This window comes from Elephas maximus, chromosome 7, assembly GCF_024166365.1.
Source record: "Elephas maximus indicus isolate mEleMax1 chromosome 7, mEleMax1 primary haplotype, whole genome shotgun sequence".
NCBI classification, from domain to species: Eukaryota; Metazoa; Chordata; class Mammalia; order Proboscidea; family Elephantidae; genus Elephas; species Elephas maximus.
This window is the reverse complement of record NC_064825.1, coordinates 17,109,420-17,125,439: the sequence shown is the minus strand read 5'-3', so window position 1 is coordinate 17,125,439 and position 16,020 is coordinate 17,109,420. Positions and strand designations below refer to the sequence as shown.

Genomic DNA, 16,020 nt, shown 5'->3' with positions numbered 1-16,020 from the left:
CTTTGAAAAATGTAATGTTCTCTTTCAGATATTAACATATTGCTTGCTATTTATAGAACATGTGTATTTTTAAGTCACTTTCCCTGGGACATGGGGTTGGGGAATAGGGAAGTTTTATTTTTACATTCAAAAATTTATACACAAATTGTTTTGTGACATTGATCACAATCCTCAGTTTCAGCACTTTCCCCCTTTCCCTTTCTACCCTAGGTTTTCCGAGTCCATTCATCCAGTTTTCCTGTTCCTTCCAGCCTTCTGGTCTTTGCTTTTGGGCAGGTGTTACCCATTTGGTCACATGTACTTGATTGAACTAAGAAGCATGTCCCTCATGTGTGTTATTGTTTGTTTTGTAGGTCTGTCTAATCTTTGGTTGAAAGGTAGACTTTGGGAGTGGCTTCAGTTCTGAGTTAGCATGGTATCCAGGAGCCATAGTCTCGGGGGTTCCTCCAGTCTCTGCCAGACCAGTGAGTCTGGTCTTTGTGTGTGTGTGTGTGTGTGTGTGTGTGTGTGTGTGTGTGTGTGAATTTGAATTTTGCTCTGCGTTTTTCTTCCACTCTCTTCGGAACACTCTATTGTGTGTGACCCAGGTCAGAGCTATTGGTGGTGGTAGCCAGGCACAATCTAGTTCTTCTGGGCTCATGCTAGTGGAGGCTGTGGTTCATGTGGTCCATTAGCCCTTTGGACTAATATTTTCCTTTTGTCTTTGGTTTTCTTCATTCTTCTTTGCTCTGGACAAGATGGGACCAATAGATGTATCTTAAATGGCTGCTTACAAGCTTTTCAGACCCCAGACACTACTCACCAAAGTAGGATATAGAACATTTTCTTTATGAACTGTGTTATGCCAATTATATGTCCCCAGAAGAGGAAAGTATTTTGTTGTGAGGCATCCAGACTTTTCTTGGACACTATAGAGAAGCAAAGCAATTATTGAAGATACTTGATGACATAAAACAGTTTTTATCTATGAAATACTAGTTGGCCCAAAAAAGTAAAAAAATTCAAACTTTAACCATGTTTTTGAACTGTGCTAACTAGGCCACTTTATATTATAATAAAGGCATGGCATATGAAAACATTAACTAGTTTAGATTGATCACAATATGAAGATTTTTAGTGATTAAGTTTTAGTTATATAAAATGTATCTGTCAGTTGGTTGCACTGTGATGGCTTGGGTGGTGCTGTGATGATGCTGGAAGCTGTGACACCAGTATTTTAAATACCAGCAGAGTCACCCATGGTGGACAGGTTTTAGTGGAGCTTCCAGACTAAGACAGACTAGGAAGAAGAACCAGGCAATCTACATTTGAAAAATTGGGCAGTGAAAACCTTATGAATAGCAGTAGAACATTGTCTGATACAGTGCCAGAAGATGAGCCCCTCAGGTTGGAATGTACTCAAAATACAGCTGTGGAGGAGCTGCCTCCTCAAAGTAGAGCTGACGTTAATGATGTGGATGAAGTCAAGCTTTCAGGACCTTCATTTGCTGAGGTAACACGACACAAAATGAGAAAAAAACTCCTGCAAACATTCATTAATAATAAGAACATGGAATGTACAAAGTATGAATCTAGGAAAATTGGAGATATCAAAAATGAAATGGAATGGAAAAATATCAATATCCTAGGCATTAGTGAGCTGAAATGGACTGGTATTGGCCATTTTGAATCACACAGTCATATGGACTACAGTGCCAGGAATGACAAATTGAAGAGGAATGGCCTCGTATTCATCTTCAAAAAGAACATTTCAAGAGCTACCCTGACGTAAAACACCGTCAGTGATAGAATAATATCCATATCCTGCAAGGAATACCAGGTAATATGACTATTATTCAATTTTACACACCACCCACTAATGCCAAAGAAGAAGAAATTGAAGATTTTTACCAACTTCTGCAGTCTGAAATTGATCACACATGCGATCAAGATGCATTGATAATTACCAATGATTGGAATGTGAAAGTTGGAAACAAAAAGAAGGATCTGTAGTTGAAAGATAGGGCCTTGGTGATAAAAATGATGCCAGAGATCGCATGATAGAATTTTGCAAGACCATGACTACTTCATTGTAAATTCCTTTTTTCACCAACATAAACAGTGACTGTACACGTGAACATCACCAGGTGGAATACACAAGAATCAAATCAGCTACATCTGTGGAAAGAGACGATGGAAAAGTTCAATATCATCAGTCAGAACAAGGCCAGGGGCCGACTGCAGAACAGACCATCAATTGCTCGTATGCAACTTCAAGTTGAAACTGAAGAAAATTAGCATAAGTCCATAAGAGCCAAAGAACGACATTGAGTATATCACACCTGAATTTAGAGACCATTTCAAGACAAGAAAAGATTTGAAGCGTTGAACACAGATGACTGAAGAACAGACGAATTGTGGAATAACATCAAGAATATCATACATGAAGAAAGCAAGAGGTCATTAAAAAGACAGGAAAGAAAACACCAAAATGGATGTCCGAAGAGACTCTGAAATTTGGTCTTGATTGTAGAGTAGCTAAAGCAAAAGGAAGAAATGGTGAAGTAAAACAGCTGAACAGAAAATTTCAAAGGGTGGCTAGAGAAGACAAAGTAAAGTATTATAATGACGTGCAAAGAACTGGAGTTAGAAAACCAAAAGAGAAGACCATGCTCAGCGTTTCTCAAGCCAAAAGAACTGAATTAAAAAGTCAAGTGTCGAGTTGTAATATCGAATGATTCTACAGGGAAAATATTAAACAACGCAGGAAGTGTCAACAGAAGATGGAAGAAATATACAGAATCACCCTACCAAAAAGAATTTGTCAACATTGACCTATTTCTGGAGGTAGCATATAATCAAGAATCGATGGTACTGAAGGAAGAAACCCAAGCTGCACCGAAGGCATTGGTGGAAAACAAGGAGGTGCTCACTCATCCTTGTCAAGCAATTTGGGAGACAGCTACCTGGGCAGCTGACTAAAAGAGACCCATATTTGTGCCCATCCCAAAGGAAAGTGATCCAGTAGAATGAGGAAATTATCAAACAAGATAATTAATGCCATACACAAGTAAAATTTTGCTAAAGATCATTCAAGAGCAGCTGCAGCAGTACATTGACCGGGAATTGCCAGAAGTTCAAGCCAGACACAGAAGAGGATGTGGAACAAGGGATATCATTGCTGATGTCAGATGAATCTTGTCTGAAAGCAGAGAATACCAGAAAGATTTTTACCTGTTTTTTTATGACTCTGCAAAGGCGTTTGACTGGGTGGATCATAACGAATTATGGATAACATTGTGAAGAATGGGAATTCCAGAGCACTTAATTGTGCTCATGAGGAACCTGTACTTAGACTTAGAGGCAGTTGTTCAAACAGAACAAGGAGATACTATGTGGTTTAAAGTCAGGAAACATGTGTGTCAGGATTGTATCCTTTCAACATACTTATTCAATCTGTATGCTGAGCAACTAATCCGAGAAGCTGGGCTATATGAGGATGAGTATGGCATCAGGATTGGAGGAAAACTCATTAACAACCTAAATATGCACATGACACAACCTTGGTTACTGAAAGTGAAGAGGACTTGAGGTGCTTACTGATGAAGATCAAAGACTACAGCTTTTACTATGGATTACACCTCAACATAAACAAAACAAAAATCCTCACAACTGGACCAGTAAGCAACATCATGATAAATAAAGAAAAAATTGAAGTTGTCAAGGATTTCATTTTACTTGGATCGACAGTCAACCACCATGGAAGCAGCAGTCAGGAAATCAAACGACATATTGCATTGGGCAAATCTGCTGCAAAAGATCACTTTAGTGTTAAAAAACCAAAGATGTCACTGTGAGGACTAAGGTGTGCCTGACCCAAACCCTGATATTTTCAATTGCCTCATATGCATACGAGAGCTGGACAATGAATAAGGAAAACCAAAGAAGAATTGATGCCTTTGAATTATGGTGTTGGCGAAGAATATTGAACTATACCATGGGCTGCGCCAAAAGAAAAAACAGACCTGTCTTGGAAGTATAGCCAGAATGCTCCTTAAAAGCAAGGATGGCAGGACTTCATCTCATGTACTTTGGACATGTTATCAGGATGGACCAGTCCCTGGAGAAGGATATCATGCTTGGTGAAGTAGAGGGTCAGCAAAAAAGAAGACCCTCAACAAGATGGATTGACACAGTGGTTCTAACAATGGGCTCAGTCATAACAACTATTCTGAGAATGGTGCAGGACTGGGCAGTGTTTCATTCTGTTGTACATAGGGCTGCTATGAATAGGAACTAACTCAGTGGCACCTGACAACAACAATTTATTTACGTGCAATGTGAATTATTATTATTTGAAATCTTCTTAATGTACTTCCCTTTTTCCGTTAATGGAGCACTTAGTGTATTTTATAATAGTTATTAACAAAATTTTAGTTGTATCCAAATATTTCAACCCATCAGGGACTTATGCTTTGTCTGTTAAAATCCATTGCCATTGAGTCGATTCCGATTCATAGCGACTCTATAGGACAGAGTAGAACTGCCCCACAGGGTTTCCAAGGAGCACCTGGTGTGTTCGAACTGCCAACAGTTTTTGGTTAGCAGCCGTAGCACTTAACCACTACACCACCCAAGTTTCCTTGTCTGTTAAGATATACATATTAAAGAAGAAATTATGCCCTAAGAATTCAATTAATTCAAAAAATATTCATGGAAAATCTATGTGCATGAGGCATTTTGCTAATAGTGAGAATGATAAAAATACTTAGCTCTCCTACTTTGATCATCTGTTTATCAGTGACATAAGAGCAAGTACATTTAATTTTTTACAGAGGATTATAACATTTACCACTTAAGAGATTTTAAGAAGCTATGAGTGAAACCTCAAAAAGCAATTGTTTCTTTGCTTTAAAACAGGATAGATTTTGAGAAAAAAGATTTGTACTCCCACTTTAATGCAGACAAGCAAACAAAAATCTGTTCAGTCAGAAGCAGCTTTGGAAGAAGTTGGAAATATATGCAAAAGCTAGGAAACTGATGATAGTGAGTATGCAAAGAATCAACTTTTTGTTATTGTTAAATTTCTAATATAAATGAAAAATTGCTAGGCATTAAGTTAAGAGATATAGAGAAACTCTCCCGACTATAAAGGGAATGGCATTGTCAAACATTTCAGTATGATGTTTCTATCACATTTTTGAACATAGAAGTTTTAGGAAGCAAAGAAAATATCAGCTGGCAGAGAAAGATAATTTAAGACCTTTCTGGGGATTAAAATAGGCATTCATAGATTCAGATCACTTCAGTCCAACAAATAAGTAACATTTGCTGTTTGCTAAATAATTTAGAGGCAACACAAGAGGAAAGCTGGCACTAGGTTATTAACTTTAGAAATAGGTAAGGAGTTATGACAATTACAGGAATTTCTGAATCCTAAAGCCTTGCCATTTAAGCAGAATCAGAAAAGAGGAAGAGATTAGGCAGTGACTGATAGTCGTTGAAAATTCTCTGTGTTCAACATCCTGCATTTTCTCTGAGACCTGGTTTAGGGGCCATTCTTTACATGAAGCCTTGTTAGGTCAACATACTCCAGAGCAGTATTTTCTTTATTTTGATTTCCTAAAGTCCTAATTTAAAAATATATGTATTTTTTAAATGTTTGATGTTTGTATATTTTGTTTCCCACACTACATTTTAAGCTTCAAAGAAGCTTATTATTTTCTTTATGTGGGTATATACTGAAATTCTTAGCCTTTGCAATGCTAGGCACAGCAACGTCAGCCCAATTGAAGATTGTTAATTGAATGGATGAATGACAAAAATCATCAATGCAGACAGAGATAATTAGAAAGATTCTAGCCTGATTCTGTGTTTTTATCTATTTATGGAATAATTCTGCACAAAGAATTCGTTTTTCTATATGTAAATCAGATTAGGATATCTGGTTCATAATGAATGAGTTTTAAAAAGGTACTTAACTGATTTATATCAGGCACCAGAAGAATCAGAACAATATTTTCTATGCACGTAAGTGTGAGTGCTTGCCTGTGTGTGTATGTGTGTATGTGTGTATGTGTGTGTGTATTTTATGGGGGAGAGGGAAAAGGAGAGAGGTGAAGATCAAAAAATATAATAAAATCTAATTGGAATTTTATATAATGGCAACTTACCCTTAAAAATGGCATGTTTTGTTTTAAATTTGTAACATGAAGGAAAACATATATATACTTTTATTTCTCTCTATTCCCACACTGTCCAAGACATGTAGTGAGTGCTAATAAGCTGAGTTTTATCCTGGTTGTTTTGAGAATTAGTAAGGAGAAAGGAAAAAGTCCACACAGGCTGTACAAAGAATTAGAAATACGTGAATAAATAATAGTTTATATCTGAGCTCTTTAATACATCACCCGATTCTTCCAGCATCCTGTGAGATAGACAAGTGCTGTTTATCCCCCTTTTATGACAGGAAAACTGCTGCTCAGGGAGTAACCTACTCGTCAGGAGCTCTGAGACAAGTGCCAAACCCCAAAAGAAACCGTTGCCATTGAGTCTGTTCCAACTCATAGTGACCCTATAGGACAGAATAGAACTGCTCCATACGGTTTCCAAGGGTGTAATCTTTATGGAAGCAGATTGTCACATCTTTCTCCTGCAGAGTGGCTGGTGGGTTCGAACTGCCAACCTTTTGGTTAGCAGCCAGGCAGTTAGCAGCTGAGCGCCTAACCACTGCCCCACCAGGGTTCCGATAACTGCCCCAGAGCCTAAAAAAGGATTTATTTCCATAAATGCTATTATCTTCTACTTTGAAAATTAGCAGAAAAACAGAATCTTTAGATGCTAATATTCATATGATTTCCTCCTTTTTGAAAAAGATACATTGCAAACATTTTTTCACCTCTACTGTCTGAGGCAAGCCTGCCACGTCCTAACTAGATTGTTGTTGTTAGGTGCCATCGAGTTGATCCCGACTCAAGTGAACGTATGTACAACAGAATGAAGCACTGCCGGATCCTACGCAGCCCTTACAATCCTTGTTATGCTTGAGCACATTGTTGCAGCCACTGTGTCAATCCATCTTGTTGAGGATTGCCCTCTTTTTTGCTGGCGCTCTACTCTACCAAGCATAATGTCCTTCTCCAGGGACTGACCTCTCCTGATAACATGTCCAAAGTATGTGAGACTTAGTCTTGCCATCCTAGCTTCTAAGGAGCATTCCGGCTGTACTTCTTCCAAGACAGATTTGTTTGTTCCCTTGGCAGTCCATGGTATATTCAATATTCTTCGCCAACACCACAGTTCAAAGGTATCAGTTCTTCTTTGGTGTTCCTTGTTCATTGTCCAGCTTTCGCATGCCTGCGAGGCAATTGAAAATACCACGGCTCGGGTCAGGTGCACCTTACTCCTCAAGGTGACATCTTTGCTTTTCAAAACTTTAAAGAGGTCTTTTGCAGTGATTTGCCCAGTGCAATGCGTCTTTTGATTTCTTGACTGTTGCTTCCATAGGTGTTGCTTATGGATCCAAATAAAATGAAATCCTTGACAACTTCAATCTTTTCTCCGTTTATCATGACGTTACTTATTGGTCCAGTTGTGAAGATTTTTGTTTTCTTTATGTTGAGGTGCAATCCATACTGAAGGCTGTGGTCTTTGATCTTCATCAGTAAGTGCTTCAAGTCCTCTTCACTTTTTCAGCAAGCAAGGTTGTGTCATCCACATAATGCAGGTTGTTAATGAGTCTTCCTCCAATCCTGTTGCCCTGTTCTTATTCATATATTCCAGATCCTCAGATTATTTGCTGAGCATACAGACTGAGTAAGTATGGTGAAAGAATACAACCCTGACTCATACCTTTCCTGACTTTAAACCACTCAGTATCCTCTTGTTCTGCCTGAACAACTGCCTCTTGATCTATGTCCAGGTTCTTTATGAGCACAATTAAGTGTTATGGAATTCCTATTCTTCAAAATGTTATCCGTAATTTGTTATGATACACATAGTTGAATGCCTTTGCATAGTTAATAAAACACAGGTAAACATCTTTCTGGTATTCTCTGCTTTCAGCCAGGGTCCATCTGACATCAGCAATGGTATCCCTCATTCCATGTACTATTCTGAATCCAGCTTGAATTTCTGGCAGTTCCCTGTAAATATACACCTGCAAACGCTTTTGAATGATCTTCAGCGTGTGATATTAATAGTACTTTTGGATAATTTCCACATTTGGTTGGATCACCTTTCTTGGGAATAGGAGTAAATACAGTCAATTGGCCAGGTAGCTGTCTTCCAGATTTCTTGGCATAGACCAGTGAGCATTTCCAGTGCTGCATCCATTTGTTGAAGTATCTCAATTGCTATACTGTTAATTCCTGAAGCCTTGTTTTTTTCCAGTACCTTCAGTGCAGCTTGGACATCTTCCTTTGTTACGGTTGGTTCCTGATCATATGATATGTCCTGAAATGGCTGCACGTTGATCAATTCTTTTTGGTATACTAACTCTGTGTATTCCTTCCATCTTCTTTTAATACTTCCTGCATCATTTAATATTTTTCCCTGTGGAATTCTTCAATATTGCAACCCAAGGCTTGAATTTTTTCTTCAGTTCTTTTAGCTTGAGAAATGCCAAGCGTGTTCTTCTCTTTTGGTTTTCTAACTCCAGGTCTTTGCACACATCATTATAATACTTTACTTCTTTGTCTTCTGAATCCTCCCTTTGAAATCTTTTATGCAGCTCTTTTACTTTGTAATTTCTTTCTTTTGCTTTAGCTACCCAACGTTCAAGAGCAAGTTTCAGAGTCTTCTGACATCCATTTTGGTCTTTTCCTTCTTTCCTGTCTTTTAATGATTTCTTACTTTCTTCATGTTTGATGTCTTTGATGCCATTCCACAACTTGTCTAGTCTTCAGTCATTAGTCTTCAATGCTTCAAACCTGTTCTTGAGATGATCTTTAAATTCAGGTGAGATATGCTCAAGGTCATACTTTGGCTCTCGTGGACTTGTTACAGTTTCCTTCAATTTCAACTTGAGCTTGCACACGAGCAGTTGATGGTCTGTTCCACAGTTGGCCCCTGGCCTTGTTCTGACTGATGATATTGACCTTTTCCATTGTCTCTTTCCACAGATATAGTTGATTTGATTTATGTGTATTCCATCTGGCGAGGTCTGCATGTATAGTCACCCTTTATGTTGGTAAGAAAAAGTATTTGCAACAAAGAAGTCCTTCTCCTTGCAAAATTCTATCATGTGATCTCCGGCATCATTTCTGTCACCAAGGCCATATTTTCCAACTACCAGTCCTTCTTCGTCTCCAACTTTCGCATTCTAATCACCAGCAATTATCAATGCATCCTGATTGTATGCTTGATCAATTTCATGCTGCAGAAGTTGGTAAAAATCTTTAATTTCTTCATGTTTGGCCTTAGTGGTTGGTGTGTAAATTTGAATAATAGTCATATTAACTGGCCTCACTTGTAGGCATATGGATATTTCCTATCACTGACAGCATTGTACTTCAGGATAGATGTTGAAATATTCTTTTTGACAAGGAATGCAACACCATTCCTCTTTAATTTGTCATTCCCGGCATAGTAGACCGTATGATTTCCTGATTCAGAATGGCTAATACGAGTCCATTTGAGTGCATTAATGCCTAGGATATCGATGTTTATGCATTCTGTTTCATTTTTGACAATTTCCAATTTTCCTAGATTCATACTTTGTACATTCTATGTTCCAGTTATTAATGGATGTCTACTGCTGTTTCTTCTCATTTTGGGTTGTGCCACATCAGCAAATGAAGGTCCCAAAAGGTTGACTCTATCCATGTCATCAAGGTCGACTCTAAGGAGGCAGCTCTTCCCCATCATATTTTGAATGCCTGTCAACCTGAGGGGCTTATCTTCCAGCACTGTATCAGGCAGTGTTCCACTACTATTCATAAGGTTTTCACTGGCTAATTCTTTTCAGAAGTAGATCACCAGGCCCTTCTTCCTAGCCTGTCTTAGCCTGGAAGCTCAGCTGAAACCTGTCTACCATGGGTGACCCTGCTAGTATTTGAATACCAGTGGCACAGCTTTCAGTATCACAACAACACCCAAGCCCCCAGAGTACAACAAACTGACAGACATGTGGGGGTCCTGACTAGGTTTAAAAAAAAAAAAAAAAAAATTTTTTTTTTTTTTTTTTTTAATACCATGGGTAAGTTCTCTATGGTTTCTGATTACTCACTTATAAAATTCTAGGATAGGTCTAGCTTATCTCTTAAGTATTATTCCAACACTGAAAAATAAGTAGTAATTCATTGGTTGAATAAAACTAAATGTTTAGTAAAAACACTAGAAACCTAAATTTGAATTGGAAATATCATTATGAACTCATGATAGTTTTTCTTTAAAACATACATATTTTAAGCTCTGGTTGCTGAAGAACCCTAGAATGGGAATGTAACCAACAAAATTCAGAATGTGGAAAACTCTTTGATATAATTTCTTCAGCAAACAAACTGCAGGAAGGAAAACCTTATAGATTTAGTATGGACTTCATTTGGATTAAAGAAAGTTAAAAAAAAAATCAGATAATAAAAAAAGAAAATGCAGGAATGAGTACTAGTTCTGTGATTATATTTATTTATAGATATATATTTGAATATCTACAGATAAGATTTTATAATGTATAGAATTAGCTTCAAAATAATCCAATATTGGAGGCTAGGGAAATGTTATAGATGAAATATAATTGGCCATGAATTGATAATTTTAACAGCTGGGTGATAGAGGTTTATGATACTCGTCTTTGTTATGTGTACATACACACATGCATATTTAAAACATTTCATAATAAAAATGTTAAAAAAGCATCTGAGAGAATTTTGCATTTGTTTCTTTGGTTATCTAATAAAGTGCTTCCTTATATTGAGGTATTTTAAAACAAAATCATTTTTTTAAACAGGATGCTTATGGTCCATATTCCCCTGATGAGTGCATATCTTTGCCTGTCTACACCAGTGCAGAACGGGATCGTGTGGTAACCAATATTGACGTTCCATGCGGTGGCAACCAAGACCGGTGGATTCAGTGTGGAGCAGCTCTATTTCTAAAAAATCAGTAAAATCTGGTGACAACAAAGGCTGTCTCATCAAAAAGAAAATATTATTTAAGCTTAAATATGTGGTCAGTGTACTATTTGAAGTGTTCATTCAAAATGTTAGTGCATCATTACTCCATATTGTTGATTTCACTGGGTTTTTATTTAATGGGGGTGGGGGTTGACAGCACAGTGCACCTTTCAAGGTGATAATGGAGTTATATTAAAATGGAGTATTTTTGATGACATTAAATATTTCTGTGAGGCAGTTCACTTTTCCAATGGCTCAAAAGTTTAATGTTTTATGTAAGGGGTTTAAAATACTGTATTTAAGGAGTTAATTATATTTTGGCCATCATTTTTTCATTATCATTATTTAATAAAATAAAGATTATTAATAAATTTTTGTCTTACCTTATTTTAATTCAATATATATACACTCCCCTTTTAAACATTGAAGAATGGATTACATATATTTTAAAGTTATAATTAATGTATAATATCATACAATTTTATTATATAATTTACAATACCTAAGGGAAACCCTGGTGGTGTAGTAGCTAAGTGCTACAGCTGCTAACCAGAAGGCTGACAGTTTGAATCCAGCAGGCACTCCCTGGAAACCCTATGCGGCAGTTCTACTCTGTGCTGCGGGCTCACTATTGAGTTGGGGTTGACTCAACAGCAACAGGTTTTTGTGGTGCAACGTTTAAGAGCGCTAACGCTCACTGAAAGTTTGGTGGTTCGAAACCACCCAGCAGCTCTGCGGAAGAAGGGCCTAGCAATCTGCTTCCATGAAAATGACAGCCTAAGAAACCCTATGTGGCAGTTCTACTCTGTCCTATAGGGTCTTTATGAGTCAGAAGTCGACCTGGCAGCACACTACAATAGCATACAGTATATAATTAAAATTAATATTGTAAGTAGTGAATAAATAAGAGGAATAATTCAGATGAGGAATAATTCAGATAAGACAATAATGGAAGCATAAATTCTGAATACTTTATTACATTTTCAGTTGTTTGCGTGTGTTTGTATTCTTTATAGGAGCTATTATCTGAGCTCTGTGAGATTCTTTGAAATAAAAAGAAATAAAAATTCAGTGGGATGATAGATCTTTTAGTAGCCTACAGAGTTATTTCCAGCTGTGTGACCTTTCAATAAACAGATTCTAAGAGCTCAGCTTAGTATTTTTGATAGGTGTTTTTATCAAATGAATCATAGAAAAGAAGTTAGAGGAAAAACAAAGCATAAAATGAATGGAAAATATATTTTTGAAAAAGAATATAAACTTTTTTTCAAAATAATCCAAAAGAAATGGGGGAATAAAAGCATAGAAACCAGAACAAGAATTAAGAAAGAAAAAAGAATGATCAAAAGGTCAAAAGTTAAGATTGCCCATGTATATGATTTTTTTACCATCTGTTTCTATGAAACAGTAAAATTCTACATTGGCTGGAAACTTAAATATATTTAATATTCTATTTTTAAGTTTCTCAGCAACTTAAATTGTATTTAGAATTTATAACTACTTTTCTATTGGATTTCCATTCATATGGGTCCAATCAGGCTACAAAAAAAAAAAAAACCCACACTGATTTAAACAGGGAAAGTTTAATATAGAGACTTATTAAGCTATGACAAAAGTTATAAGATGTAAGAAAACCCCACGAAAAACAAACTTGTTTTGGGGGAGCTCAAATTTTTTTTTTCTTTTCAAAAGACGAGTTCAGACTGCCCTCGGGGTGGTATAGATGTCCACTAGGTGGCAGAGATGTTCACTGATTTGCTCAAGCTAGAGCTGTTCTCCAGTTGCTGGACAAGCAGGAAGCAACCCTCTGGGATGCAGGCAAAATAGGTGGGTTTTGAGCATGTAGTTGGAGTGAGAACTCCAGTGCAAGTAGGAGGCCTGGATTATGCACACAATTCAACCACAACAGTAGGAAGGAATTCAACCTGCTGGGTTGTGAACTTACTTTAGATCAGTAGCCTTTTATTTATTCTTGCCATTTTCTTGCTTTTGGGATGAGAATGACTATCCTACACGATTCCACATTGTATTTTGGAAGCAGATAACTTGTTTTGTAAGTGTCACAGTTCCACAGATAGAAGTTTTGCTTCAGGATGGACCATATCCACAGTCTCACCAAGATCTAGTTTAAATGAATTGGATGATGGATGACATTTGGAACTTTTTTGAATTGATGATCTTAGGTGAGATTTTTGCATTTAGAGTTAATGCCGGAATGGGTTAAGACTTTGGGAGATGTCAGGATGGGTGGATGTGTTTTGCATATGGGAAGGACATGAATTTTGGGGTCTAGAGGGCAGACTGTACTGAATTGAGTAGTGTCCCCAAAATCTTCACCTGCCTGGAACCTCAGAATGTAACCTTATTTGAAAAAAGGGTGTTTGCAGATGTAATCAAGTTCAGATGAGGTCATACTGGATTAAAGTGAGCCCTAACTCAAATATGACTGATGTCCTTGTGAGAAGAGGGAAATTTGAACACAGGAACATAGACATTTGGTGGTGGGGGTGGGGAGAGGACTTGTGAAGATACAGGCAGAGATTGGAGTGAAGCATGTACAAGCCAAGAAGTGCTAAGAATTTCCAGCAACCACCAGAAGCTAAGAGAGACAAAGAAGCATTCTTCCCTAGAGACTTCAGAGGTAGCATGCCCTTGCTGACACTTTCATTTTGGACTTGTAACCTCCAGAACTGTAAAAGAGTATATTTCTGTTGCTTTAAGCTCCACAGTTAGTGATAATTTGTTAGCAGCCCTAGGAAACTAATACACCTCCAAGCAAGAGTACGATAAAACAATGTCGTGACAACTACGCAAATTCACTAAAGGAGAAACAAGTATGCAATCAACAAAGAAGTGACAACTCAAGGAACAAAGGAATAGCAGGAAGTATCTCCTAATTCTTCCAGACTATAGAAAAATTTTCATTCAATGATAAGATGGTAAAACAAGCATCGTTGCCATCATTCATTCAGTTAACATTTAATTAGTCCTGACTACTTTAAGGCCAGGAATTCTGCCCTTTCCTAAGTATACAATAATGAAAAAGACATGGACTCTATCATCAAAATATGTCACACAGAAAAAGAGTAGGGTGTTGTACCCACGGCCCAGAGAAGCAGAAGATAAACTCTTTCTGGACTAATCTGAGAGCACTACCCAGAGAAAGCAAAACTACCTGAGTGTGAGGCTATTTCATAGTTGGTACTGGGTAGTAGGCAAGAAGATTCAAACAATGAGTAAAACACCTTCAACTGAAGTAATTTTGACATTGCTCTCAAAATACAAGGTTTCATATGCTCGCCAAGCCTCATGAACTAGGCTGGGGATGGATTTCTCATTTTTTTATGTCAAAGAAACAGAGGTTATTTAACTTGGTACTAAATATGTACTAAACTATATGTCCCCTAAATCCCCAGTTAACTTCTTTTTCTTCTGTTGGCAATTTTACACCAACATTTTCTACCTGGCAAAATTTTTCTGGAATCACATATTTCTCTAACAATCTCAAGCAAAAGTCAAGTTCTCTTTTTGTAGTCCCAAAATTCAGACTGAATGGCACTTACCTCTCAGGATTTGAGAATCCTATTACATTTTTATATTTCTATAAGGAAAGTGAGCGTAAAAATGTGAATGGCATTGTTCCAGGCTCTTCAGTAAAGCTAAAGGAAACTGCTCTTAGATGTGTAAGGCTGTACCTGGCTCAGACAGCATTTCCAGAAAGCTCTGACCATATTCCCAGAATATAACCTGCATGGGAATAAGAAATGTATTGTTGATTTCAACTGAAGTGATCAGTGACACCAACTCAGCCCTGGAAGGCATTCGGGTCCACTTCAGTTCACTGTCAGGAGCAGTCCTGCTGCCTTTGCCTCTCTGGGGTAAATTACATTTCTGGGATAAATTCTGTTTAATCATGAAATGATAATTAAAAAGAAAAACTTACAATGTGGTGTTAGTGTAAAAAGATGTAAAACATTTTATATAGTATAATTTAAATAACCTGATGTGTGTAAATATGTGACATAGTTCTCAAAGAGATTATTGATGATTATATTTGAATGAGATGATAGGTAATTTTTATATTACTTTGGGTACATTTTTATGTTTTTCAGATGTTGTGCAATGAGAGTATATTACTTTCATAATCCAAACAAAACACTAGTTTTGAAAATTTATAGAAATTTGTGAGATTAAAATGTAGATTTAAAAAACAGAGTGCATAAAAATTAGCTCTTCACAATCCAAGGTAATTCCTTGCAGCGTTTCTCTAGTTTCAAACTTCATAATGCATTTAAAATGAGTTATTATAGAGGTGAATTTATACTCAACTTTTTGTAACCTCAAATTAAGGGCCTTTTAGGACTTGTACAAAATAGGTATATGATAAAATTATTTTAGATCAGAAGTAAAAATGGCATTTCTACATTGGCATAAGCTGCAAACAAATATGTTAATTTCAACGGCTAATGTGTATAAGACTGAGAGAAGTTGAGAGCCAGTGAAAACTTTAACAGGTCCATCTAGAGGCGTACATGTAATTGCATTGTGGCAAGACCCCTGGGTTTTGAGTTAGGACACCTGGCTGCCAGTATTAGGCTGGCCCCACTAATTTTGGCAAGATATCCGGTCCCTCTGACCTTTGTTTTCCTCCTTTAAAACATGGGAGTCATAATTCCCACTTCAAAGTGTGATTTGAAGATCAAATGAAATGCCATAACACCGTATGAACTAGTATAATGTAAATGTAAGGCATTGTTGCATCATCTGGGGACTGGATGTGGATTTAAATACTAAGATAAAAATTCATAAATCTCAGTTTTCTATAAAACATTAATATGCTATTTAAAAACAAAATTTTAAGCTGAGAATTAAGTGGTTATAATATTCTCTACTTTTATATTATCTGGTTCCTTTGTGATTAAGTTTC

The 16,020-nt window shown here is 36.9% G+C and overlaps 1 protein-coding gene across 3 annotated transcripts in view; it reads left to right on the top strand.

Moving 5' to 3' along the window:
- Positions 1 to 11,410, top strand: part of DYNC2H1 (dynein cytoplasmic 2 heavy chain 1) — a 412,907-nt gene extending 401,497 nt beyond the window's left edge. For all 3 annotated transcript variants that reach the window (XM_049889447.1, XM_049889448.1, XM_049889446.1), the window contains one exon: positions 10,928 to 11,410. In XM_049889447.1, the coding sequence (XP_049745404.1) occupies positions 10,928 to 11,086 (159 nt within the window). In that variant the 3' untranslated portion in view covers positions 11,087 to 11,410. The remainder of the gene's footprint in view (positions 1 to 10,927) is intronic.
- Positions 11,411 to 16,020: the final 4,610 nt, after the last annotated feature.